This window comes from Coccinella septempunctata, chromosome 5 (genome assembly GCF_907165205.1).
Source record: "Coccinella septempunctata chromosome 5, icCocSept1.1, whole genome shotgun sequence".
Taxonomy (NCBI): domain Eukaryota; kingdom Metazoa; phylum Arthropoda; class Insecta; order Coleoptera; family Coccinellidae; genus Coccinella; species Coccinella septempunctata.
Genome location: NC_058193.1, coordinates 38,721,202 through 38,749,119, shown reverse-complemented (window position 1 = coordinate 38,749,119; position 27,918 = coordinate 38,721,202). Strand labels below are relative to the sequence as shown.

The following is a 27,918-nucleotide window of genomic DNA, read 5'->3' as shown; positions in this document are numbered from 1 at the left end:
TGCGACTCTGTGGATTATAGATTATTGAATTGATAGTCTATAAAGGCTCTTTCCTTCTTTCGACATTGCAGAATTTCTCTGTCACCTATTTTGGAAAATCAGTCTGAAAAAAAGATCTCATTGTTGAAAAAAATCCTGAAACAGATTTTCCTTGAAATATCACTGTCGAAAATAGGGATAGCCAGTGTTTATTCACATTTGACAAATCTGGAAAAAAGAATATAAATCTATAACAGAAACACGTCCCAAACATACCATCTACAAAAATAGTGACAAGATATAATTGCACACAAAATTTTCACTCCCAAAAAATATATATTTCTCTTCAACATCTTCCAATCGGTGTTCTTCAGTGCCAGCAAAAATCGTCTCAACAGAATTCTAACATTAATCTTCACAACAACACATCATTTTGTATGTTCGATTGCTAATTTAATTCGAAAACGTACATAAAATAGACTCATGGATGCTCTATGAATCTTTAGAGCCATTTAATTTTTCACGAACAAGATGAACTTCTATCTATTTTCGATAACATTTTCACATAGGTTCATCCCAATGTTATAAAAATCAACAACTATCTACATTCTCAATAGGTTTACACTTTACATATTTTATATTTGGCACTAATTATGAACTTACCCACATTGAGGAAAAACATGGACGATTCTGATATAAAGAACAGTTTAGAAAATTAATATCTCTTCGAATGACGTTGGAAAATTATTAATGCTCCTTACTTATACTACAACATTCAAATTTTCTACGTAAAAATAAAAAAATTTCTGTCGCAAACGAAAGAATAAGTTTCAAGTTTCTACAGCATGGTCTAGGGTCAGTCTTTCATCTGTCAGTTCCTAAGACACTATTTAATTTCTTCTCCTCTACTGTATTTCTATTTTCTAGAATTGACTTTCGTTTTCCTACAAATTTATATATTAATTGGTGTAGAAGGTCATTTGTTATTGTAATTTTTCCTGTTTTTGTTGCAATTTACCTCGAAGAAGCAAATCATAAACGTTTATAGATCTCGCCTTGAATTTGGGCAGCAGTTCAAACAGAAAATCTCAACAGACGTTTGATATGATCTTTCAATTTCAACTGTCTCATGTTCATCCAAAAATTAATCATTTATTCGTAGGATTAAATGAATAAACAATCGAAATGAAGCATAACATCAACAAAAATGCAAGGATATGTAGCAATCACTTAAATTCAAAACATTATTCCGAAACTTCTCCCGAAGCTTTTTCAACTATAGTTGCTTTAGCACAACTTCAATTTCCATATGGAGATAGGCCTTTGAAAAACAGTAACCTGTCCATGCTCTTTACCTCCAATCAGATACATGAAGAAAGGAAACGTGTTGTCTACATTATTATTCTCAACTTTTTCCAATTTCTTTCTCCTATCTACGCCACTGGCACTCAGAGCCCTGCATTTGTTGTTGTCCTTCACCCTAGCACCGCAATCTATAGACAGAGATTTGGGAGGTCTAGCTAACCTTGCAGAATTTCTGTAAAGAACCTTGGTGTTTCTGCTGTAACTTTCGTTACAGTTCTGCATCTCCAATATATCTTCTTGAGATCCACGCGAATCCCCTTTGGCAACATTGTTCAAGATCTGAACGAAGGCTTTCCTGTCTTGGTCTCCATTGATGAGGTTAGATTTAACGTCTGGCCTCATGTAGTTCGGATTGCAGAAGCCAAAGGGACCAGGTTTGTCTCTCTCCCTATTTTTCACGTTCTCTTCTAAGGGGGTTGTGGTCTTCACGCTGTAGTTACTTGCCGAGGATAGTCTGTTCATGGTTTCGATACTGGCGTAGTCGGAAGTAGAAGAGATATTTTCCTCCAGTTTGCAAGAATTCGAATTGACCATGTGTTGATAGAGGGGGTTATCAGCGTAGCCAAGGTGGGAACTGTAACTATCGCTTCTTTTTAAGACATTCAACTCAGATTCCACCAAAGCGTTCTCTCTGTTGTTTCGATACTCTATACCAAGATCGTTTTCGTCATCTGTGTCTAAGTAAACGAGCTTAGCGGCTTCTACTGGGGTCAGTACTGGCGTTGGTAGATTGATGAGGCTGAAGTTAGGTACAGATATGGGATCCCTGGTTATCTTCACGCTGGACATGTCGAATTCTACTCGTTTTTTCGTGGTATATTCCTTATTGTCATCTGGGGAGGCTTCAGGGCTGTTCTTCTTTATCACAAAGGCTGATTTCGATTTCACCATCTTACCTGGAAGGGAAATATTGGTTCGAATGAAAGTTTATATGGTTCGGTGGTATTTCACTCACTTCTTGCAGGAGTTGAAGACGCCATCTCTAAGTTTAGCTCCGTTTCTGCGTTCTGGGGTGAGGCGTGTTGTTTCAGTAGACTCTCAGTGCTATCTCCGTTACATCCAGTCAGTACGGTGTAGCTGCATTTGTTGTTGAGCCTCGAGATGTTGATTTGGGACAGTTTCGAGATTTCCTGTAGGAAACTCCTGGAGGATCGGTTGTCTTGGTTCTGCTGGTGGTTAAAGTCGTTGCTACCGTCCGTGTAGTTGTTTTGGGAGGGGTTGAATACGTAAGTCTTTTCGCTCGGAGCAACCTAAGGAAAGGTATGGAGTTTTTTAAGATTCAGACAGCAATTTCTTGCATGCATAAGTCAAAACGAATTCGTATATTCTCGGTGGAACCTGAAAAAGTTAATCATTCATAACGGCAGGCTCCAACCGCCGTAGGGGTTTTGTAAATCGTGAAAAAATGTAATCATGGCTTTATAGGGGAAGTGGTTATGAAAAACCTCCCCATCGTGTCCGCATCGACTCACCCTGTTGCTCGGCAGATAGGAGGAGTGCCTGCCGCCCCTGTCGGCTGAATTGCAGGTCCTCGATCGCACTTTCGCCGCCTTGGTCTCCAGGGAATGCACAGAGGGGTCCTTGAGGAGCAGTTCGGAGATCGTCAGGGCGATGCTTTCCGCCCTAGGAGAGGGCTTCAGGCCGGGCGTCACCATCTTTTCCCACGTTTCAGCACCTGAAATAGATGAGCGTTCAGGGCTGGCGAAATTGCCGGAAATGGGCCGTTGAAATGTTTAGTTGCGGATCGTATTTTATCCTGGGAAGGGTAGGTTTTAGTTTGCGGATGGCTTGGATAGTTTTCACGACGTTATGCTCGATTTACAGAATCGTTGGATTATATTTGATCGAGTCGGCTGCGAATACAAAGAAGATTTTTAATTTTTTTTATTTTGAGCTATCCCATCAGGCGTCTGGGACTTGTACATTCAAGGAAATATCAAACAGGGATTCACAGATTTGAATTTTCATTAATAACACTCAAACATCAGTTAAGCCAAACACATCACGCTCATAAACTTCCGTAAAACTCCTGCTCAATTCCATTTCTGGTTTCTAGAAGAAAATATTCATTTACTCCCCGTATATTTCGATTTCCTTATGACCAGCATAAATTTTCTACGAAATATATATTTTTCTCACTTCCATTCCTAGTTTTGCAACACACAATGTGTCTCTAAGTGCCAAGAGCGGTATCCAATTGAAAATATCATCTTTCGTATTCCCTATACAGCGTATTCCTCCCAATAAAGTGCACTTACCAAAATGAAATTTCCACAACTCGTTCGTGGGATTTCCTCCCCTCTCTCCCCCGAATATAATCATGAAAGAGGGAAATCTACAGGCTGCGTGGCTGTGCAAAGGTCCAGGATTCACCTTGGTCTTCACGTTGGTCCAGACACGAGTCCTCGAGTCCCATCTCCAAAGATCGGACCGCTCCTGAAATCGGAAATTATTGTTTCTCTGATTGCCACCATCTACAGAATGTCGTACACGATAATTTTGATGATAAAGAAAAGAGATTCGATCTTTTCAGTTGGTATTAGAAGAGTATAATTTTCGTGAAGGTTACATACTGTATAACACATTACAATGCTATGGAGAGTTACCCCTCGAGAACATTTTACATTGTGGCACATTACATATACTTTTCATTAATTATATATTCGATCAACAACCCACAAAGCAGCCAAAAAGCGTGTTGTCACACGTCAATTTTTCATGAAATCCCACCCTTTAAAATTCTACACGGAGCTATACACGTTCACCCTGCTCATTTATAACCCCAGACCGTTCCAGCTTGTCGACAATCCTCTGAACAATTCTGTTCGAAGTTCCGGCATTACTCTTCCTTTGTAGAGACGTCGGTGAACGGACTGTAGCAAGGGAGTTTAATTCAAGAGTAATTTGTACAGGAATACCTAAGAGATTAAAGTCGCTTTCGAGGGAGGATATTCTAGTTACGTGGTGCTTTGTTAGGCCGGCTCTGTGATACGTATATTAATGAATTTCGTGTTCTCGTTTAATTTTCGTCCTTTGCGGTTGGTGCAAGAGTTGATTGCTGTTTGCATTTGAACCTTCCTAAATCGAAATAGTAAAAATGGACATTTTATCCCCAAGGGGTGAAACTCACCTGTAGATCTGTCATTCCACCATAAATCCATAAAGAATCATCGTGGATTATGCAAGAATGCTTATGCCTTGGTGCTGGGAAGCAGTCATTGTTGTGTACCCCTTTCGAAGAGCTGGATATCAGATGCCATGACTCAGTATCTAATAGGAAGAATAAAATCTATTTAAGCTTATCAATTATAGTCTGGATCAATGTAAGCGATCTCCATCATTTAATTTACAATATTTTTCCCTCTCAATTCATCCAAACTTTCGAAGCGAGGCTTGAAATTTATTCTTTCAAGAAAAATTGATTTCCAATGCGGAATATCGTGAAATAGAGGAAAACCAACCCTCATCAACCTTGTCCGGACACAAAACTGATCCATCACACTCAGGCAGGATAAGAACGTCAATTTCCTCGTCGTAAAAAATTCAACCTACCGAAATGAAAGGCCCATAACTCGCTGGATGATCCCCTCAGGTCCTGGTAGCCCCCATAAATAAACATCGAACCTTTGAACACCAGGGCTGTGTGACCACGACGGCCTTTGGGAGCAGCGCAGCCTGCAAACGACATGTTATATCAGGCGTGATGACGTTAGATAAGGTAGATTTTCAGCATAAGCGGCCAGATTCTTCGAATTTATTAGGTGGAACGGTTAAAGTCTGAATTATTCATGGAAAATGGTGGAAAATGGCTTATCTAGGATCGTACACAAATAGGGAACGTGGAATATGTAATTTATGAAGTTTAATCTGATGAATATTTCAGCCAAGAAATGAGAACGTTTACGTTCAACTCATTGACGACGTTTCTTGGATTAATCTTGGCTAATGGCTGCTCGATAAGTCTGTCTACATTTTACTAACTCACCTTTTTTCGACCTGACTTTCCTCCAAGTGTTTGCTTTGATGTCATAGATCCAGAGGGGAGTTTCAGACCCTGCTGAAAACCCTACTTCTCCCCCAAAAACGTAGATGTTTTCTTTATGGGCTATTGCAGAGTGTTCTTGCAAACAGGGTAGCTTGTCACCTGTTGGTTTCAGTTGCTGCCATTTTCCTGTAACTGTAAAAAATCTATTGTGGTTTTCCAAAGGAAAAGTGGACGATTGAAAGATATTGAAACTCAGGTTATAGCAACAGCTATCATTCATCATGCTTTATATGTATGTAGAAGGCTCCAAAAATTATCTATAATTTAAAAATCATGCTTCCCTCTCAAGATATTGCCTTGATTTCACCTCATTTACTTCACCTATAAATCGTAAGAAGCATATGTTCCCTTCAGTTATGTTAATTCGAAGAATTTTCCCCCAAGAACAACCCCAGGTGTCGGAGTGGAATAACTAAAGCTTGCTTTTCCCTGCACCTCTTAAAACGTCTTGTCTCCCTTGTAGGTACACAGTTGCGCTTTTATCGTGGCTAAATTTTATGCCTTTCGAGGCAAGGGGGATTCGATGCAGATGGAAAAAGCCGATAGACCCTTCAGACAATCAAGTGTCCCATTATTCCTCATCCTAGCCGGCAATGGCTGTGGGACATCCCCAGACGTCTTCCTTGATTGCGCTGAGTGCTTTGTATCAGACAACACTAGAGGAGGACGTATTGTGTCGATTTATTCGATGGCTTTCCGATTTAGGTCCATTTGGAGTGTCGGACTGGCACCTGATTGATGGCTTTTTCCCCAGAAGGGTTTCGTGGTCTTCCGATGGGGTTTTCCACTCTGAGAATTGGCGATAGATCACTATTTTTGTATAAAGAATTGAATAATATTCGAGAGTCGAGAGGGACATTTTACCAACTTCTAGAAGCACCACATTTCAACGAAGATATTTTTTAATTTTATACGAGTCTTCAACGTCTGATGGTCAAATTTCAGGGGACTAGTTTGGTGAACAATCATCTAACACCTGTTTATAAAAGGAACTCCAAATTGACCAAGAAAATCAAGAAAAAGAGAATCTTATGCTGAAGAATAGGAGAAAAATAATTTACATCTAGTTCCATAATAAGTTCAAAGACGATTCAATTTTGAAGCTTCATCAAGTTAGCTTCTGTTTTTGGTAAAGTCGATAGAAGCTTCAAAATTGAAGGGTTTTTGAAATTGATTACGAAAATTACGTATTCATCAATCCAAATTCATTCTTGTATGTATTTCAAGTGTTATCCCTTCTTCTGACTCCATCAAGGCTCAACAAGGAAACTGATGCCGTTTTAATCAACCCTTGGCCCTTCTTCGATCGATTTTCCCATCAAGCCTCCCCCGTTTCGACAAATTAAGCGAACATAGGTTAAATATCGCGCTACATGAGTCCCAATTAAGGTTTTTGGCCCACACCACATCTTCGCCACATTGGGTTCCCCTAGTCAGTTGCCAATGATTGATTTCGACTCCGAAATTGGAGTTTGTCGATTGCTGTTTTCGATTCCCTCGTACAGTAAGTAAAACGTGTATACGTGGAAATTCTGGGATTTCAAGCGTGAATCTGTGGAGGCAGGAGGCAGGATAATATTTCAGGACGAAGTTCGTGCTCGGCTTGTATAACTCCAGTTTTATGATGGCTCCGTGCTTCCCGGGGGGTTTTAGGGACTATATCTCGGTAAATCGATTAAAGAGGGACGGCTATTTGCGGAATTCCTCTGGATATGAGATCGCCTGGGAGTTCGGTGTTTATCAATTTCGAGAGTTTTCTGATATGAAATCGGACATTATGAGAAGGATTTTCAGTGGATGAGACTACTAACGAATCCCACTCACTTACTTGCACAGGAAGGATACCTCTCAGGCTCAGAGAACTCATCTATTTTCAGATTATATACGACATAGAAAATTCTTGAATTCCTTGAATTTTCTCATCCAGAATGTTCCTGATAACAGCTCCATTCCTCACCGGACCATCAACGTCGTATATTTCGAAGAAACTCTCTCAGCAACTTCTCAATCATCGCTTCCGCTCTGAAGGACGATATCCTCGAGACGAAAGGCGAGTATCCTGGTCCTGCGGCGTTTCAAAGGAACAATCCGTATACGGATGCAATTCCTTCAAATTCCCGACGTCAAAGGGCCAAATCAATTTGCCCGCAGGAAGGATCTGCACTGCCACACGTAAAAGGGCCCTTACAGTCGTTAACAGGGTCGAACTAATGGCTCTCTCAGCGAAATCGTTAAATGGGCTCGACGCCAACGCGATCCAACCGACTGGATTTTAATTATCGCACTCCGATGGGCACGTTTTTTCATCCGGAAGTGGCGGAAAGAAATGTTGCAGCGTCAGATTGGGGACGAGGCCTGTTTATTGGCGACAAAAAGTTTCGAAGAAGTAAATTCGTTATTTTAAGTAGTACGTGTCAAAATATACCTTTTTTTGACCCAATTATGTGAAAATTCCTTTGATGTTGAATCATTGAGGTGTGTATGTTTCTTGAGTCGAATTGTTTCCACACCTTGGGGTGATATTCTTTTAGATTTCCAATATATCCATGCTTTTGAAGAATTCTCCTTTGATTTCTGCTTCCTTCAATTTGAAATCTGTTTTTGTTTCGTTTAAATAGTATGGAAATAATTCAGTGTAGATAGTAACAAAATTATCATCAATTGAACTGATTTCAAGTATGCGCATTCGCCATTTTGCATCCATTCTGACCATTACATAAATATTATGTCTTTCAGAGTAACTTGACACATGAAACTTGTCCATTTTCCTCATTTGTCATCTAGGATTTATTCCAGTTGTTTGTCAATTTATAGATTCAGCGAAAAATTACACGGTTCCATCAAAAATTAGCAGTCAATAAACTTGAAATTCAAAAAGTAACTGTGACATTAATTCTGATAATGTATTTGGTACTCTGTTACGTGGAATTTCTACTCTTATTTCGTATATCCAATTTTTTCTTCTATACGAGGTTTTAAAGAAGAAAACTGATAGTGATGGTACTATTTATAGGTAGGTATGTTAAATTTGGGCTGGTGCATACGCCATTTTGCAGCACACATGCAGATAGAAGAAGCATTGCAATAAATGAAAAGGAAAATACGTAAAGTGGTTAAACAACTTATTCTAGTTAGATATTGAGCTGCTGGGACCATTTCAAACCTCTTTAAGTAACAAAAAACAGCATTTTTGTTTTTTTCCATAATAATATCATGATTGAGAAGGTGGCTGCTAAAAAATAGTTTCAGAAACTCACCTAAATTATAGCTCCAAAAATCCTTCAAAGGCAGGTTGCCATTCCTTCCACCCAACAGGTAAACGTGATCCCCGACCAAGGTAGCGCTGTGCTTAGACCTCGCAGAGGGTGCCGGCGTGGTGCAGTCGAGGGTAGCCACCGTGCTCCACATCCCCCCTAACCCCCTGCCTTGGGGTACCCTCCCGCAGCACTCCGAGAGCTCGAGGAGGCCTGCAAATGAAGTAGGGGGTAGTTAAACGCCTTAATTCTCGGTTTAGTATGCATGCATGCATAATAGGGACGTTGGAAAAACGTTGTCGTAGCGTCCTATTTTCTTTGATCCTTGCGGCGATGTTCCTCGTTAGGAAGTTTTGTCCTTCGAACTTGAAGTCCTAATGAATCTCTTTTGATATCTCCTTCGCTCTTTATCTGATCGTGAAAGTAATTAACAGCGTGAAGGCGCCGATGAATAAGCGTTTGTCAAGATTCAGGAATTAGTATTCGAAGGAAAAATGAATTTTCTTCATGCCGCTACTCCTGGTCGATGGTGGAATTATTGTTAGGATAGACCACTCAAATTTCTCATATACAGGGTCCGGATTTTACGTGAACATATTTCAGGACTTAATCTAGCAGTCATACGTACTAAAATGATCCCTTAGTTAATAAGGACCCTTTAATCGTTTCGGATGAGCCAAATCTTATAACATTAATTTTGCTTTCAATCTAAATATATCTAGGTATTAATGAAACTCTGAAACTGTTTATGTACGTTTTTCCTTGTATAGTAAAACTAATTTTATTAAAACGCACATAAAATCTAGCTGCTTTTCAACATAATGTTATGAGGAAACTATTCACTGGAAAAATCCTCGAACAGGACATTTTATTCAGAATGAAGAAGTTATATGGTCCTCTTCTATAATGAGACGTGGAGAGTAGTTGAGTTTTTTATATGGGAACCTTAATTTATTCTGCCTGAAATGAGAATATACATTTTGTTGCAAAACATTTCCTTCGCTAAACAAATTTGACCTATCTGAATTGTTTGGAAAAATGAATTGTTTGACCAATTTTATAGCACCACGTATTTACGTTGGGGTTGGGACACCTGTATTTCATGTGTGTCTACTATATATAGTGTGTTTCATGAGAATCTTACTTATTATCATCTTTACCTGCGAAATATTTTTGTATATTCGTAACTCTGTCCAATTTCATTGTATATTCGGAATAGTTTATTAAGGTGGATGATAAATCATTTTGGTACTTTTCGCATCTTTTTGGCAGATTCGTGAATTGTATTAAAAAACGTTTTAATCAATATGACATTGACAAATACCCAAGGTAGGATTAAAGTTGTTTGAATAAATGAATAACAAATATGCTACCCTCGAAATTTATCCTCCGATATTGTACATGCAAAAACGAAATGAGACATGTTGATCTCTGAATTAATGTATATGAGAGTCTTGTTCAAACAAGGCAAGAAAAGTGAATAGACTATTTGTTGTCAATACATCATATAATAGTTGAAAATGGTCATAAACGCATTCAGAAATATTTAGAATATGTCATCAACTTGAACATAAATGTTTAAGTAGAATGAATTATTTTCTTAGTTTTCCTCGTGAATTTGATAAAATTTGTCCATGACTTCGAGTCTCAACTCGAGTCATTGGGGGTTATGAAGGTTTTTCTTTGGTTTTACCAATACCTATAAATCCTATAAAAATTTTACATACGCAAACAGTTCGCTAGTGTCCAATTCGCGATAACTACACTTCTTCCTCGGCCAAAAAAATCAAACGAACCACGGAATTTTCCACTATTTTCCAACAGTCAATACTCACTCTTTAACCACCGTATTCACCAACCCCAAAAGCCGTTTTTCCCTGAAAACGCGTCCGTACCATCTACCAAAACAAGAGCCGCGTGCCGCCGGCTGGATTTACCCGATTTTCTCTTGTTTTCGTGTAGACGCGGGAAACTGACGCCTCGTACTTTTCACAAAGCACGCCAGTGCGGTATTGATTGAGATTTTCCAACCCCCATCGGAAAAGCTGCCGCGTTTTGGGGGTTGCGCGTACAGGCGTATCCATGGATACGGGAAATCCGGATGTTATGTGGAAATTCCGGAGATGAGACTGGACGCCATTAATATTGCGATGCCATGAATGTGAATTGGTCGCCCATCCAGGTACTGAACGCGCATAATGTTGCTCGATTCCCCAAAAAATATTTGAAATTTGTTTTACAAGTATAACCACAAAATAATCAACCACGCCAAGCACAGAATATCATCCTTCATAATTCCGCAGCCTACTTGACGAGGAATGTTTTACGATCGCTCGTCTAAAAAGGTTTTTCTGCTCAAGAAAGCTCTGTTTTTTCCAATGGGCATCACTGCAAATATGCTTATAAAGCTTCATGATTAGGTTCATTTATGTTTGATATCTGAACCCCCACGATTAGAATCATCCCTTTTTAAAACCACCAGCTTGCAAGATAAAGTTTGAACTACTCAATACCAACTTTTCATTCTAAGGGCCAATCTGGAGTAAAAAAATTGAGATCTTCTCAAAAGTTTATTTGTCATTCTACCAACAGTTACATATTTCACAGGAGTACAATATTCTCCATACTTTCAAAAACATCATTGAAAAATATGTATACAAACAATGATCAGAATCATTTTAATTTTTGTGCAACTGAGATATCGAAGGTTGAAATGTTGAATCTGTTCGATAAAAACATTTTGGGGTAGTCACGATTATTGTCAATCATTAATCAATATTCTTTTAAACGTACAATCAATTCTTCAACGAAGCATATGGGAAACAATAAGGATTAATTCACAGATATATAACACAGCTAAGTAAAAAATTTCCAGAATTTCAACAACTTCCATAAAAAAATTTGGAAATAAATCCAATCACAACCATTATCAGCAATGAAACCACATTAGATATCACTGTTGAAGGCAATCATTGTACATGATTGTAATTCCCTCGATTTGAACACTGTCTTGTTGAAATTTCAAAACATAATGAGCTAAAAAAAAATCTTTGGCTAAAAACAATGAAGCTTTAACATGCCCATAAATACAATTATACAAATATAAATATTTTAAAGCTCAATAATTGGTTACATTATACACTTCTTCACATCAAAACACATCTACCCAATTTCTTGAGTTTCTTCTTTTTGCGCTTCTCATTGTCCGTTTGTGGCTGGTTGCGTATTATACGCACAACCTGAAAGAATTGAAATAAAATCATTCATAACCAGAACTTCCTGCACTAAACAGCAATGTACCTCATGAAATGTTGCATCAATGTTAAGTGGAGGATCCTTGGCACTGGTTTCAATATAAGGTATGCCCAACTTATGAGCCAATTCCCTTCCTTGCTCTTCAGTTACCTTTCTTAAATGCACAAGATCAACTTTGTTTGCAACAAGAAGCATGGGATAAGTATCTCTGAAATTTTGAATAAATTTAAAGCTGAACAAAATGGAAGTTTCCTTTTCTCACCTGTCTTTAACTCTCAGTATCTGAGTATGAAAATTAACAATATTCTCGTAGCTATTCTTATCAGTTACTGAGTAAACAAGAAGAAAACCATCCCCTTTTCTCATGTATTGTTCTCTCATTGCACTGAATTCTTCCTGTCCAGCTGTGTCCAACACTAAAACCAACATCCAGTATTATATGTTAATTATCTGATTATCCAATTTACCATCTAAAATGCACCACTGTCCATCAACTTCCACATGCTGCAAATAACTGTCTTCTATTGTAGGATCATAGTCTGTTACGAAGAGCTTCTGAAAAAATTGGATAGTGATTGCACTTTTACCCACACCACCATCTCCAACAACAACAAGTTTCACTGTTGGCAAGTTTTCATTAGGAGGACGAGTCATGGTGCTTCTGAATTTTCTATTCCTACTTCCTATGGTGAAAGAAAATTTGTAGTCCCTTTAAACTGAAATATCCTTGATCAGGGGAAACTGCAAAGAGATAGAAAAGTCAAGCAGTTATGTGCCATCTCTTAAATATTACCTCATTATGATTATGATGGGAAATCAGTTGTTCCAGAATGTTTTGCCGTTTCAAATAAAACTAAATGAAGAATATGAAGATCGAACGAACAGAATACAATCAATCAGTTTCGTAAGAAAGAAAAGTCAGTTCACTAAACAAAACTGACATTTGGTTGTCACTTTGACAACAAACGTCGGACATTAGAACTACGAAGTCAGTGGCGTACGCTTAAATTTGTTTGTTATCAAACGGATGCTTGTGCAGTTTTCAAGTTCTACTCTAAATTTACATTTGGTGTTGTTTTTGATGATAAAGTGGAAGTATCAACAATTATATGGAAAAAAAAACGAAGCATGTCCTTTTAAATCAATCACATACAGTTTAATTGTATCAGTATAGACAATGGCTGCTAGATTAGAAATAGTATGGACCCCTCAGCCAAATAAATTCATCACCTGGGGTTCTGATATATCTCTATATGAGGTGCAGCAATTACGGAATAATGCTAACCCAAGTAATTATGATAATGATGTAATTTCTGTATCCACACTCTGTTACAAATTCCTTTCTTTTTTTCCAGACATCAAGTTATCTAGCACTTGCGGTGCAAATCTTGTATCCACCAACACAAACCATCATTACATTAAATGTTTAGATGTGCACCCTAAACTCGATGAAGATTTGCTATTGGCTGTTGGAAATACTTATGGAAAGGTATCTTTATCTACTTTTGGGCCTTCAAGTGTTTTTGATTCTCAAGGATTGCCTGGAAAAGACTTCGGTATGATAAACTTGTTAGTTAGAATTACTATAACGAAATGTTTCCATGCCCATCAATTTCAGTACCAAGACATTCACGTCCTTGCAATACTGTGGTATGGAACCCAATTGACAATAATGTTCTTGCGGTGGGTTTGGAAAAGTACAGGTCGGACTATGCTGTACTACTTTGGGACATAATGAAATATCCAACGATAAATGAGAATGCTGGTAGAATTCCTATGAATACTGTGCAGCCAGCTGTTGAACTAGCTAGGCCTATAGCTGAATATGGGGTGTCTGAGCATGCTCACAGCATTTCTTGGTTCAAGTCAAGTAGCAAACAAATGGCGGTTGGAATGAACAACAAAAACATCAAACTTCTTGATTTCAGAGGTATGATTTTAAATTCGATTGTCCAGCTCTGATATACTCCGTCTGCATTTCTCGAAAAACTGTACTTTCCTTTCAGATCCAAATAAGCTGGTTATATCTAATTTGACAAAGGCTGTATATGGAGTAACAGTTGATCCTCATAACGATAAACATTTAGCGTCATTTTTGGATAATCAGATATTCATCTGGGATATAAGGAATTTCGAAAAGCCAATAGTGACCCTTCCACATGCTAAGCCACTAGTAAAAATTGAGTGGTGCCCTACTAAGTAAGTAAGGTTAGGTTAGGTGTCATTCTGTGTCTGATCTAATCATTTTCAACATTTATTTAGATACAACCTATTGGGAGTCTTGCAAAAAGATAGTTCGAGCATAACTTTGTACGATATACAACATACAGTGGTAGGAGATGAAGAAATAGAGCCTTCAGTTTTGGAAAGAAATGTTCTCCCAGGTTCTCCCCACAACATAACCTCATTCTCTTGGCATCTATTGGACGAGAGTCGTTTTCTCACTATTGCTTTATCTGGTAGAATCATTACTTCACATTTCTTTCGTTATTTTTCATGACTGTTTTATAGGGTCTATTATTGACTTCACAGTGTTTGACAGGATAACACTGAATTGGGGGGCTTCGTCCAATATTGTATGGACCTATGGATGCAAGACTATGAAATATATTCAAGATGCAACCCTGAATGATATATCTTATCACATCAAGAAGAGGGCAAAACTTGGTTATGGTTTGAAGGTTAGAGTTTGAAAAAACTTTTTTTGACTAATTTTTATCATTTTTATCAATGCTGTTCTTTGTTATTAGTTTTGGAACATAGATACTGATAATTTATTTCCTGCAGGATGAATTTTGGAAGAACAGTGAAATAGTTGAAGATGAAATGCTGTCTAATTTATGGAATTGGCTCTATCTGAGTGGAAAACTCGTTGAAAAGGGCTTTTTTGGCGATAAGGACTCGGCACGGGAGGCCTTCTCTAAGCATCCAGGTGTACAATCAGTACTTAGGTTGGATCCTAACATCAATAGGTCCGAAATGGTAACCTTCAATTGGGCTGATTTGGGAAATCCCAATTGCAGTGGAAGTATACGCATTTATAAGTAAGTTTTGCAAAATGCTCCCATAAAAGGTATTCACAAGCAATTTTCAAGTTGGATGTGCAATACACCGGGGGCTTAGAGTCCTTGAACTTTTCGCCCGTCTGCCACTTCATATAACTGTCAAATCAAACTTACATAACCTAACTTTCTTAACAATCAGTCAGCAAATATGACAATATTGACGTTTCACAGCTGTCAGTTCATGAGGCCCCGGAAATTCACTAATTGATGACCGGAAAGCTCTTAATTAGATTTTATAATTCGGTTTTCAGACAAGAAGAACGTCAGAAAGCAATGCACCTGTGCAGCTGGCACTTTGACAGTTCAGCAAACGCACTAGTCGATCACATACAGCAACTGGAAAAAGATAAAGCATATACAAGAGCCGCCGCTTTAGCCGTTTTCAATTTGAAAGTTAAGACTGCTATAGAAATACTAGGGAAGGCACCTGAAAACTCTGCTTCCGGTGGACCCCCATTGCAAGTTGTTGCTATGGCTCTAGCTGGTTTCTGTGATGATAAAAATAGCACTTGGAGGCAGTTTTGTTCGTCCTTGAAGGGAAAAATGTCAGATCCTTATTTAAGGGCGATATTCGCATTTTTAACCTCGGATAATTACACTTATGATAATGTGCTGGTGAGTTGATGTGACACTTAGGTTATGATTTGACATATGACATTTGAATCATTTCAGAATGAAAATGGTATGGCTGTCGATGATAGAATAGCATTTGCCTGCATGTTTTTACCGGATAAACAACTGCATGGGTATTTGAAAAAACTATCAGACAAACTAACTGAAGAAGGAAATCTAGATGGGTTACTACTTACAGGTAGCGAAAATTGTCTGTTTTAAATTTTCCAAAAACTTCACAAGTTTATTTCAGGAGCCACTCCAGATGGGATCAAGTTACTGCAAAAGTATCTAGAGGTCACAGGAGACATTCAGTCTACGGCTTTAATAGCAGCACAGGCTTTTTCCGATGATGTCAACCCAGACACCGTTAGAGTATGGATCGAGAAGTGGGTATCTCTAAAATTTTCAAATTTCATGTGGAACGTTTCGCTTATAGTTACAGAAATCTGCTGGATACTTGGCAACTGTGGAATGAAAGGGCAAAATTCGACATAATGCTGAGTTCTTTCCGACCTAATGAGAGGCAACCGCAACAGGTGTATGTATCTTGTAATTTCTGTGGAAAGAGCATCTCGGCTTGCATGCAGGGACTGAATCGAACTAGGGGTCAATTTTCAAGGATGGGCAGTGCTTCCAACAATCTCAAGGTTTGTGAATAATCGTGACTGTCAGTTTGGAGGATTTGTGAATTTTGTTACTTTTCAGATGTCATCATGCCCCAATTGTAGAAAACCCCTTCCAAGGTGCTCCATATGCTTGATGCATATGGGGACTAAGACAGTATCGCCAACAGCTGATGTTGAGAGTACGAAAGTTATGGAGTTTCCTAATTGGTTCACTTGGTGCCAGACTTGCAGACATGGCGGCCATGCCTCTCATATGGTGCATTGGTTCAAGTGAGTGATTTAAATCTAATCAGACTTGATTATATTTTCTTAGTTTCCTTAGCTGTGCCAGGGTAACACTCTTACCCTGGTGCTAAATCGGAAATGACCGAAGAAAGCCCGAAAAATTGAGATTTTTGACGTTTGCCTAACCTTAACGCAAATGTAAACAAATCCACGTCAGTTTTTCAATGATCATGAACAGGGGTGGGTAGTACGGATTGGATGCATAGAATCAGTGCAAAAAGTAGTGCTTTTGGCCTCGGCTTTCACGAAATTTATTTCATTATTGTTTTTTAAGGCGGATCAGCCAGATTTGTGTGTACTATGGCGCATAATTTTTGCCAAAACTGTCGTAAAATAACATTGTTTTGCATTTGCTCTCATTTATTTCAGAGAACACTCCGAGTGTCCAGTAACCGCATGCAACTGTAGATGTATCAACATAGATTCAATAACAAACTCAATGATGGCCAAATAATGATTGTGATACAAGTTGGAAAAACAACAATTTTATGAATATTATGTGTGTAATGTAATTTTAAATTTTATTTCCTTTCGATATTCCTGATTAGTGTGTAATGATGAAATATATTTTTTTATAAAACATTTTTATAACCTTGTTTTATTTCCTACATAATTTGAACATGTCGAAATTTAAAAAGTACTTAGGATTAATAGTTCTTTCAGAATACTGCAGAAGTGTTGAATTCGTTAGATACTTGTTTTTCATCTCTGATTCTTGACTGTAATAAAACGCAATCCAGCACACCGATCCTAACATCCATTTCAACGATTTCCTGTTTAATCTTAGAAACAGCTTTTTTAATGTTCACTAATGGAGTACCATCAGTCATTGAGCTCCCTCGTTCTTCCATTTGCTGTTTTATCGTGTCTAATCTATCATTCAGTTTTGCCAATTCTCTATTTCTTTCAGCAACCCCACCACTTATTCTTTTGTAATCTTCCTTTACTTTCGATAATTTGTCTAACTGCTGACGGTAATCTTCTAATATGGTGTCAAGCTCTCTGTTCAGATATTTCTCTCTACTTCCCACTTTGTCTAACACAGAAGATATTTCCTTATAGAGCCGCTCAAGCTGTGTCTTAGCTAGTGGCATAGAATGATCGATATTGCTCCTATACTGTTTCATTTGCTCTAAATGTGATCTCCAATCTCGGTTGTCATTCCTTATTGTTATTTTCAATCGAGGGACTACTCTCTCCACTTCAAGATTCCAGTTATCTTCATCAGTATCGATTTGAATTTGTGTTGGAGCTGTATTTCTATCATTAACATTTATGTCCCCAATATGGAACAGATTTTCATCGTCTGAATCATCTGAGTAGGCAGCAATCATTTCTTCTTCGACTCTTTCCAGATTTATTTCTGATTCATCATCTATTACCTCGATTTCTTCCTCTTTCTCCTCAGGCAGTACCAGAGGACTCCATTGTAATTTGGTATGTTCTAGAGCAATGTTCGCTAACTGATTCAAAAGGAAAACCACGTCTTCTCCAACTCCTTGCTTGAGTTTATTAGGAGAACATTCAATTTTAATTCCAAGTGCTTTGACTTGTTCCAAAATGTTAGAGATTGTATCATTGGGATCGTGCGATTCTTGTGGCTGTTCGATATCTCTACCCGATTTACGAATGAGCCAGGCTGCCATTAATGAAAATAAATAAAATTGTTCGCCGGGGTTTTTTGGGATAATATAATAGTACCTATGGATTGGTTTCATTTTGAGATTTGCCAAAAACTCTTTTTCATAATTCAAAATCTTCAGCTTTTCTAATAAATCTTCCATCATCGCATGATAAACAAAGGAATTCGTAGTATTTGTTTCAACATCTTCGTCAACTATTATTCGTGGTTCGGATCTAAACATTTTATTTGCGCTAAATATCTTGTAAAACGAAGTCGAAAAGATTCAACTTATTTGTTGTGATTGAGCGCGTTTTTGAATCGATATTTCCGTATCCGGTTTCAGCGTAGCTAACTTCAGATGACAAGCATCTGACAATTTGACATCTGTTTGACATCAAATACCTAACCTGAAAGATTGTTTATCAACAACGCATATTTACTATTTTTTGTTGGATATTTTAAATGAAATATGTGATTCAACATGATTAAATCGTTTTGATAACAGAGACATATTTCGATGCCATTCACAGTAGTCCACACTCCAGATGCTTCTGTGATGGCCAGCACTTTTTCTTGTGCCCAAGAGGGTCCTGTGAATGCTTTAGCTTTGAATAAAGACTACACCCAAGTTGCAATAGCTGGAAGAAATGGTAAGTGATAGAATTTTCGAATACTTCACACTAAGGGAATAACCTGTACGTTTTGTTTCATTCCAAATTATTGTGTTCTAGTGTTCAAAATTTATTATATCGAAGATGATCAGTTCAAAGAAGTTCTTAATTTACGAGCGTCAAAGCACTTGGGTACCTGTTTTTCATGCAACGACGTGGCGTGGAGCTCTATTGATGGTAAATATAATTTTAAGCTCAAAGTTGAGATATAGTACATATTTCTTTTCTTCAGACAATTGTTTGGCCACTGCGGCAACAAATGGCCATGTATGTGTCTGGAACTTATCAAAAACAGGAAGGGCTATGCAGGAAAAGGATTACCAAGAACATAAGCGGACTGTGAATAAAGTTAATTTTCATACTTCTGAACCTTACAGATTGATTTCTGGTTCACAAGATGGTACTATGAGATATTTCGATATCAGAATGCCATCTGCTGTTGCAATATTTTATAGGCAAGTTTTCTGAATCTATTCATAGTTTTTGCTTTAAATGAAAGCCATTTCTTTCAGCAATACCGAAAGTGTTCGTGACGTTCAGTTTAGTCCACACAATCCTTATGCATTTGCTTCTGTTTCTGAAAATGGTAGTGTACAGTTATGGGATGTAAGGAAACCAGACAGATACCAGCAACAGTATACTGCACATAGTGGCCCCATATTTGCCTGTGACTGGCATCCAGAAATGGCTTGGTTAGCCACAGCAAGTAGGGACAAAACCATCAAAGTAAGTGATTTGAGCTTGTTGTTCTGGAATAATAAGTTGTCCATAGGTTTGGGATTTAACTAACAAACCAACTCTGGAATACACCATCCACACAATAGCATCAATAGGTCAAGTTAAATGGAGACCTCAGAAAAAGTACCATATCGCCAGTTGTGCTCTAGTCATAGATTCCACAATAAATATTTGGGATGTTCGGAGACCCTTTATACCTTATGCAGCCTTCAACGAGCACAAAGATATAGCCAGTGGTATTGCATGGAAAGGAGATCCTGATTCATTTCTAAGCACTGGACGGGTAAGTTTGTGAATAGCTGCAATCGGAGGGGAATATTTTGAAAATTCTATTTTAGGATTGTACCCTTTTTCATCATGCTTTCAGCGACGCTGATCGTCCTGCTAGTAAAGCTAATTCACAGGCTGTTTCGATGAACAAGAGAGGGGAAGTACTCTTCGCACAAAAAATTATAGTTTCTAACAATACTGCTACAAAAAGCACAATAGGTCTTATAAGAAAAAGTTCGACAAGTGTTCCCCCTGACTATTTCCATCAAACTGCCAGCATATTGCAGCATTTCACGAAAAACATTCAGGAAAGTCAGGAATCTGATGCATTTTTATATTTTGCCAAAAATTACATACTTAGTGGAAGAACTTTGTCAGAAATGTGCGATCATAATGCAGCTGTTGCCAAGGAGTGTGGAAAAGCATCAGTGAGTTGATATTTTGACATCTGTCAATCAGACGTTTGAGGTTATGGGGTATCAGTAGGGGCTCGAAGTCCTGGCCTTGGTCAACTGAAAGTTGTTGTTTCAGATCGCGAAAGTTTGGAATATAGTGCAAACAATGTATGGTGAAGAGTTCCTGCAAAATTCGGAAGTTATCACGCCTAGAAACAGAGAAAACTCGATGACTGGCTTGGTATCGTCCCTAGTCAATTTAGATAATTCGGGGAATGATCAATTATCCAAAGGTAAAAATGGGTTCTTTTTGTAGAAGAGATATCTAATGCAGTTTTCGTTAGATGGCGATACTCCTGCAGCTCAATTTAGCGACGAGACTGAAAATGAAGATCAGGTTGATCACATTGCTATTTATAACAATGGTTTTCCAACCTATCTCAATTATCGGACTGGTCTGCCAAAGGGAGATTTTTCGTTTGGTGAAAATGAGCTGGATATGGAGTTTGACGGTATAGTATCTGGTGAGTAATTTCGTCTACTCAAGTTGAATAGAATAGAGTCTGAAACTCAAGTTTTTTAATCAGATTTCAGGAATAGTTATCGGTCTTTCCAACCGATACCTATTCAGCAGGATTGGACCTTGCCCAACGAGGCATTCCCAATCAGACATGAAATCCTCGATAGATCTCCACCAGCGGATCAATTCCCCAATAGAAATTCTCCAGACATTCACGAGGATCCTTTTCCATTGATCACATCCGTTCAAGACCATCCACCAGGTATACTGACTGTGCGTTTGGTACCAACAAAGTTGGCATGGGACCCAGGAAGCATAGTGGTGGATGCCTTGAGATACCACGTCACCTTGGGCGATATACAGACTTCCGTTTGTATACTGATAGTACTGGGTGAACAAAGAAAGAGTCTTGTGGAATTAGATGAAGCGACGCAGGAACAGTGGCTTTCGGGTTACATAGAACTGCTGACCAGATACCAACTTTGGGATATCGTAACTCAAATTATCAAATTGTCTTGGATTCCAGGTAGGCATGACGATGTTGGTGAATGGGCAAGAAAAGCATGAAAATTCGATCTGAATGCCGATTTCACATTCATTTTTATATTTTCGAGGGTTGTATTTGCATAATTGAACTGAAAGCCGCCCAAATTCAAACATCATTTTCACTGACGTTTCTGAGACCACTCTGATTCCATAAAAATTGAGATGAGTTTAATCCATCAAACTTTTCTTGATAAGACACATTGAACTGGATAAGAAGACGTGACAGTTAAAAGCAGGGCTGGGCAAGGGTGATTAATATTGTACCGATAATTTTCTGGAAAAGTATCGATATTTTTCGCCCATCCCTAGTTGAAAGAATTTCTGTGAACCAATAAGAATGCGAGACGAATATGACATTTCTAAGGGCGGGCTATTTAAAATAGATTCCAACTTCGGGTTGATAATTAACATGAGGTTCTTTTGCCCATTTTAGCTTTAAATAAATTTCAACAGACCTGTGAGAAAAGAAGTTTGGCAATAATCCTCCTTCAGAATCCTCAACGATTGAACTACAAAAGTTTATTAATTTAGTTGAATCATTACTTCGGTATATTCCTGAAGTGTGTGTTTCAGGCATAAGTCAGCTCAATCAGCAATCCACTAGGATCAACTCCAACTGTAGCAAATGCAACAAACCATTACAGAGGATAGGGTGGTTATGTGACAAATGTCACTCGTCGGAATACGCCCTGTGCAGCGTTTGTCATCAGGTGGTGAAAGGATTGTATGTCTGGTGTCAGGGATGTTCTCACGGTGGTCACATGGGGCACATTCAACAGTGGATTGCGAAAAATAACATGTGTCCCACAGGGTGCGGACATTTTTGCGAGTATAGATAAGGGACCGAAGGAACATTGTTGTGTAGTAAATTTAATATACCTATCGATTTTTACGCACTTTTCCTCTGTCGGATAGATTTTAAAACAATGACCAAAGATACCTCACTTCAAATCAAGAGCAGTATTTGTTTCGAAGTCTTTTTAATGCCCTGATTGAGATTTCATCATTAAAAATCAATGTTTTTATTTTCTTCGACTCTCTCAAAACAAGACTACCTTTATTTTCTTTCTTCAGGTCTTCTGATTTCATTGAAAGTTGAATGGAAGATTTTTTCAACTCAATCCACTGATTTCTTTCCAAGGGGTAGAGTAAAAACACTGATTGAAATTTTGTTGATAATATTTATTAAACAAATTGCAAAGGCAGTACAATCTTACATTTAAAATACAATAGGTATAACAGATTCCCACAAATCCTGTATAATATAGCAAAATTTTTCCTTTAAGTGATGTAAAACTTGAACAGTGTTGACACACCTTCAGTGGTGCCAAACACTCAAGCTCCTACGAACAAACAGAAAACAATACTAAGCAGACCCAAATTAACAATATTTATTTCGTATTATATGTATAATCTCATTTTAGTCTCATCCATTAAAGTATTTGTGCCTCAGAATTTCCAAAGTTAAGAGCAAGTTAATTCAATGACATTTCACAACACAATGACCGTTTGCTGTCTTATAAAAAAACTAAATAAAAGCAAACAGGCTTTTTTTATCGTAAGTTTATAAAATGGGAATGTAGGTATAAATGGATTTCCCAATTCTGCGAGAGAACTGAAGAAACCACCTTATAATACTTTGGTTCAATTTTTTCATCGATTTGATTGGTTAGGTTCTCCATATTCAAAAACCGCATATGAAAAACACCATATTTTCGAACGTTGAAAAATATATTTTTGCTCCAGGTGTGAATATCCAAATAATGTGGAAACCCAAAAATTTTCAGAATATACAAATTTCTAATGATCAATTATTAAAAAAAAAAACAATAGAAAGAAATTCACTAATTTCAATATATTTTGAAGAAAATAACAACACAAATGTTTTAACTGTCTAAACAACTGATAAAGTACACAATATAATCCACTTTTTTAAAATGGTTTAAATTTTGGTTATATATAAAAATCAATATTAAGAAGGCTTAGGTGCATAATTTAACGGTTATTCCTTGGAATACATGAAAATACAAACTTAGATACAATAAATATAAAAGATTATTAGAACTAAAAATAAGGATGACTTTGCTTACTGTACTTCAGAGAATGGTACATTTGAGTTTTTTCTTCTTGTTTTTGTCTTTACCCTTACCATTATTTACTGTCTTTTCCTCGATTTTCCTCGCTCTGATCTCTCTCATAAGATCATAAAACACCTGAAAATAAGTTATTATTGCCTAATTAGTACCTTAGGTTCTATACAGAGGTCCCACAGGAAGTACCCATTAGAAGTTTACGTGTCCCAGCAGGACAGTTGACTAAATACAAAATAAAAATGAAAAACTTCACCTTATCAACATGCTCCCTTGTTTTGGCCGATGTTTCAACATAAGGCACTCCCCATTGCTTTGCTCTTTCACTTGCTTCTTGGAAGGAAACTTTCCTTTTATCATCTAGATCACTTTTGTTACCAACTAAAAGGAATGGAATATTCTCATCATTCTTCACCCTCAATATCTGCTCTCTACAATCGAATTGTTGACGAATTAATAATTGAAGTCTTCTCTCTAAGATTGTCAATTTACCTTACCTGAACTCTTGTGTGGCTTGGAAACTCTCATCTTCCGTTATAGAAAATATACAGAGAAATCCTTCGCCACTTCGAAAGTAGTTGTCTCTGATAGCAGCATAATCTTCTTGTCCTGCTGTATCAAGGATATCAATTTGAACATCTTCTCCATCCAGCAGTACCTTCTTACGGTATGAGTCAGCTTTGGTTGGTTCATAGTCTTCAACAAATTCATCATACATAAACTGAAGGGTGAGTGCCGATTTTCCAACTCCACCACTGCCTACCATAATAACTTTATGTAGAGCAGGTTGAACTGTTGCTTTCTTAGCCATTGTCCAATATGTCACGAAAGTGTTTCACCAATTAAATATTTTTCGAGGTACGAAAGTTAGAGTTTTATTTAACGATATTCTCTCACTTCTCACTTGGTTTCAATAACAACCCTAAAGAGAAATATTTGAATCGGCCTCGCCTTCAAAATTTTGATTCACCTAAAGAGATCAACACTATTTGACACATATCACTGACCAACACACCTACTCCGCCTACTCTATTGTTTACTAATGATTAGTTGCGGAAACTAAAATAGCGGATTACACTCAGAGATAAGGATGAGTCATGTGGTTCGAACAAAGTTCGATAGAGAATTTCCGTATTGGACTAGAAAAAAAGTGAGGTAATTTTTCTCATTATGAATGATAGAATGTAATCTATGTCTTATAACGGTAGGTGTATAATTAAGTAGGTATTCATCATATCGTCCCTATCGATGAAATATGTGAAGAAAATTGCAGGCATCGTAGGAATTTTCTAGGGCTTCTACATCAGCATTAATATTTCACTAACCTATAAACTATTTTTTTAATCATTATGAACGGGAAGCACAGCAAATCAAAGCAAACTGATGTGATTTTGATAATTTGTTATTTCCAGATAGTCTCTGGTTATATCAGAGATATAGAAGGTATATCTTCTATATATCTCTTAAATAGAGATATATCTCTGGTTATCTCTGGTTTAGTGGAAAAATCTCGCGTCTGAAGGTGGCTTAACGTCTATTTGTCAAGTCAATTGTATTCTGTGGTTTGATACGTTACCAAAAACAAGTATAAATTTGAAAAAAGTAGCTTTTCATTTCATAATTTGTTCATAATTTTTATACACATGCGTTTAGTTAATGAAGTGAAGATTACAAGTTTGTGACATGATTGAAACGGTGGAATTAGAACAGGAATTTCCTTCGTATATTCGGGAATTCTTTAGAGAAGATATCAAATCTAGAATAGTTATTTGCAAAGTAAGGAATATTGGAAATAAATACTATTTGTTGTATTGTTTTCATTCAGTAATTGGTTTTATGTCACACATTTTTCAGAGTCCACTGAGATCAACCCCTAATCGTAAAAGTGAAAAAGAGGAGAGCTTCGAAGAAAATGCACCAGAGGAAGAGAAAACCTTTGAACTTGATTCTCAGTCAGTAGAAAACATTCATGAATTCATTCAACGTAAAAGCAAACAACAGCCTAAAGAAGAGATAGTTGGGGAGGGTATGTTACGAATAGATTTAGATGATAATAGTCTCGAAGTTGTAGGTAAATCCCCAAAACAAGAGTGTCGTAATCTTGTTGAGCCTACAACAGAGGAGTATCATTATCCTCTAAATGAACAGTTAGCTCGGTGAGTTGCAGTACTGGAAGTGTAAAATATGGTTTATAGAATTGATTTTCACAGTACTCTATTAGCAGAAAAATATAACTCTGTGGGTATACCAACATTCTGCATAGTAAAAAGTGAAGACAGTCAAGTGAAAAATGAACAGAAAATGGTGGTCCTAGGAGCCCAAAACACAGCAGATTTTGTCACAAGCTACTGTGTTCATACATATGCTGTCTCGTCAATGGAGAGTGATTCCCTAAAATGGGATATATTGAAGGGAATTATTATGAATCAACCACGAGCCTCTGTAAGTTCTCATTTTCATTCTATTCAGTTTTAAGCCCCTATTCTTTCAGGTAGAATATACATTCAAGAGAATTTATAATATCTATGGATCAGAAATGAAGGAAAACGTGAATATTAACGAAAATTTTGCATCTATGATTTTGGAGACGTGCTGGAATAAGCCTCAAGAAGATGAACCGAATTGCGCTGAAATAAGTATGCAATTGGTATGTATATCATTTTCATTCTTTGCTTATCAGTTTATTGACAAATTTGTTGGATAGAAAATGCAGGTTGTATCTGGCCATCCTAACTCTTATCTTCGTTTCTTATGGGATGAACTGAAACATTTAGAAACCTTCATAAAGATTCTGGATGATGAAAAAGCGTTACAAATTGGGAGTACTGTTATTTCAAACAACAACTTAGGGGCCTCTGAACTTGCAGAGAAAATCCATAATTTATGCACTAATCCCATCAAAAGGAGGAAGAATAATTCTTTGGAACTAGTGTTAGATGACTTCCGGGAACTTACAATTTTAGATAGGTTATGGTCCATACTTATTCGTATGTAGTAACGCTCGGAATAAATTAACATGTACTTAAAGAGATGCTTTTAGGGTGTAAGGATTTGATAGATTTGAAGAATTCCCTCTCGACTTTCTTCAGGATAGCTAAAATAGAGGTGAGATGAGTCGAGATCTAGTTAGTCAATCCATTGAATATATTTTGAGTGCTTTTAGAATTTGGTAGACAGAGATAGAGCGGTAGAATTAGTGAAAGATCTTGACATTGAAGATTACATGGTGAACTTAACGCTTGCCGAATCCCTCAAATTCCTGATCGCTATTGGGTGCGAAAAATTGAAAAATGATCATCTCTCCATCATCAGTTTCCATAATCCTCTGCATCAAGTCGGCTTGGAGAAGATTTGGAGGTATAATTTGATTATTTCATTATATGTGTTTCATTTTTGACGGAATCGCCTATATAAAATATTCAAGCTGGCGGAGTTATCATACCTTGAAGTTCAATGCAATTTTTTCCAATAAAACTTTCACTTTTAGCAAGTATTGCAAGGTCAAAGTGCCAGAGGTAAGAAGGAAATCTATTGCTCCGAACCAACCCAAGTATTTCGCTCTGACTGATACAACTTTCAATAAAGAAAAATTGGCACTGCTGTGCAAACTTCACGATGCTTCCGAGTATGTTATATTCACAACGAATAACCTGAAGAAATCCGTAAAGCTCTCTGATTATAACTTCAGTAGGATCAGCAATGAAGTATATCAGAAATTCATATTTAACAAAGGCAGTATTGGTTATCCTGAACCTTTGACTCCGAGGATAGTCAGCATAACTTGCGATTTGGATTCCAGAAATGAAGAGCTTTTCAAAGAGTGAGTGTTTATTTCTCAGTTTCAGAATGATATCAGCATTATGAAGACTAGAAATTCTTTTTTTTTAATAGAAAGATCAATTCGTCTCTTACCTGAATTTTCTTTAAATTTTCCAGTCAATGTCCAGTGAAAAAAATTTATGAAACTAAATTCAAACTCCATAGCAACAAAATTCACAAGGATGAATCAACTTGTTCCATCCTTATATCGAAGAGTCCAATTTTCCCCAAATGTATTTGTGATGATGCTCTCATGCAAAGTGAGTTACTTTTCACCTATTTATTAAACTTCGTTTAATGATAAAAAAATTGCAGATAACGAAGGTTCAAAGGAAAATCCAGAAGTAAAAAATAGTTATTACGTTGCAATTTTCAGAATGACCAAGTTCGGTTTTCTATAAATAAAATTAGGTTAATGTTAAAGCTATAAGTAATAAAATTATTGATTGGTTTCATTTGAGAGCATGTTTTACGGAATTTTCAAAAATTCCAATGAATAAAGTGTTGAGTTTTTTGATAAATGTTTATTTATACAATAGATATACATTGATCCTAAAAATTAGCCATATTAAATTTCATCTAGTCTTTTTAAAATACATTGATACATTGATGTATTTAGATGTTTTCATTTGTTAATTCATTTTTTTTTTTGGTGCAACCTTATCATGCTGATCTTTGTGAATATTATACATATAAATATACCTACACTTCAACAATAGTGTTAATATCACAGATTTCAACATAAATCCATAAAAA

General features: G+C 37.1%; 7 protein-coding genes across 10 annotated transcripts; 3 read left to right on the top strand and 4 right to left on the bottom strand.

The window, feature by feature from the left end:
• Positions 1-15: 15 nt before the first annotated feature.
• Positions 16-9,929, bottom strand: LOC123313450 (RING finger protein B-like). 2 transcript variants are annotated; one of them, XM_044898335.1, is made up of 9 exons: positions 9,788-9,929; positions 8,647-8,856; positions 5,330-5,521; positions 4,897-5,019; positions 4,475-4,614; positions 3,603-3,780; positions 2,817-3,019; positions 2,300-2,594; positions 16-2,240 (listed from the first exon to the last, which is right to left on the bottom strand). In XM_044898335.1, the coding sequence occupies exons 1-9, from the start codon at positions 9,795-9,797 to the stop codon at positions 1,267-1,269; spliced, it is 2,325 nt and encodes a 774-aa protein (XP_044754270.1). In that variant the 5' UTR covers positions 9,798-9,929; the 3' UTR covers positions 16-1,266. The 2 variants fall into 2 exon arrangements, with proteins under 2 accessions (XP_044754270.1, XP_044754269.1); XM_044898334.1 differs by having other exon boundaries at positions 9,804-9,929.
• Positions 9,930-11,200: 1,271 nt separating this feature from the next.
• Positions 11,201-12,845, bottom strand: LOC123313487 (ras-related protein M-Ras-like). Its single transcript, XM_044898394.1, has 5 exons — positions 12,692-12,845; positions 12,366-12,639; positions 12,161-12,314; positions 11,944-12,106; positions 11,201-11,882 (listed from the first exon to the last, which is right to left on the bottom strand). The coding sequence occupies exons 2-5, from the start codon at positions 12,550-12,552 to the stop codon at positions 11,790-11,792; spliced, it is 597 nt and encodes a 198-aa protein (XP_044754329.1). The 5' UTR covers positions 12,553-12,639; positions 12,692-12,845; the 3' UTR covers positions 11,201-11,789.
• A 72-nt stretch (positions 12,846-12,917) lies between these two features.
• On the top strand, positions 12,918-17,071 carry LOC123313478 (GATOR complex protein MIOS-B). The gene is made up of 13 exons (XM_044898382.1): positions 12,918-13,187; positions 13,254-13,454; positions 13,517-13,828; positions 13,905-14,097; positions 14,161-14,357; positions 14,410-14,579; positions 14,686-14,942; positions 15,215-15,578; positions 15,636-15,774; positions 15,829-15,964; positions 16,015-16,225; positions 16,284-16,474; positions 16,859-17,071. Exons 1-13 carry the CDS (start codon positions 13,076-13,078, stop codon positions 16,941-16,943), a joined length of 2,568 nt encoding a protein of 855 aa, XP_044754317.1. The 5' UTR covers positions 12,918-13,075; the 3' UTR covers positions 16,944-17,071.
• A 76-nt stretch (positions 17,072-17,147) lies between these two features.
• LOC123313482 (intraflagellar transport protein 57 homolog) lies at positions 17,148-18,481 on the bottom strand. Its single transcript, XM_044898390.1, has one exon. The coding sequence runs from the start codon at positions 18,352-18,354 to the stop codon at positions 17,149-17,151; it is 1,206 nt and encodes a 401-aa protein (XP_044754325.1). The 5' UTR covers positions 18,355-18,481; the 3' UTR covers position 17,148.
• A 27-nt stretch (positions 18,482-18,508) lies between these two features.
• On the top strand, positions 18,509-22,145 carry LOC123313479 (GATOR complex protein WDR24). Its single transcript, XM_044898384.1, is given in 9 exon segments — positions 18,509-18,763; positions 18,845-18,961; positions 19,017-19,239; positions 19,297-19,510; positions 19,557-19,805; positions 19,861-20,220; positions 20,324-20,711; positions 20,775-21,233; positions 21,827-22,145. Coding segments are annotated over 9 exon segments (2,409 nt in total). The 5' UTR covers positions 18,509-18,630; the 3' UTR covers positions 22,093-22,145.
• A 269-nt stretch (positions 22,146-22,414) lies between these two features.
• LOC123313486 (ras-related protein Ral-a) lies at positions 22,415-24,362 on the bottom strand. The gene is made up of 3 exons (XM_044898393.1): positions 23,841-24,362; positions 23,600-23,774; positions 22,415-23,466 (listed from the first exon to the last, which is right to left on the bottom strand). The coding sequence occupies exons 1-3, from the start codon at positions 24,152-24,154 to the stop codon at positions 23,350-23,352; spliced, it is 606 nt and encodes a 201-aa protein (XP_044754328.1). The 5' UTR covers positions 24,155-24,362; the 3' UTR covers positions 22,415-23,349.
• A 7-nt stretch (positions 24,363-24,369) lies between these two features.
• Positions 24,370-27,606, top strand: LOC123313480. Of its 3 annotated transcripts, none has more exons than XM_044898387.1 (10): positions 24,370-24,498; positions 25,198-25,499; positions 25,554-25,785; positions 25,835-25,990; positions 26,048-26,330; positions 26,384-26,448; positions 26,507-26,700; positions 26,831-27,163; positions 27,280-27,422; positions 27,478-27,606. In XM_044898387.1, exons 2-10 carry the CDS (start codon positions 25,372-25,374, stop codon positions 27,561-27,563), a joined length of 1,620 nt encoding a protein of 539 aa, XP_044754322.1. In that variant the 5' UTR covers positions 24,370-24,498; positions 25,198-25,371; the 3' UTR covers positions 27,564-27,606. The 3 variants fall into 3 exon arrangements, with proteins under 3 accessions (XP_044754322.1, XP_044754321.1, XP_044754320.1); XM_044898386.1 differs by having other exon boundaries at positions 24,438-24,547; XM_044898385.1 differs by lacking the exon at positions 24,370-24,498 and adding an exon at positions 24,885-25,119.
• Positions 27,607-27,918: the final 312 nt, after the last annotated feature.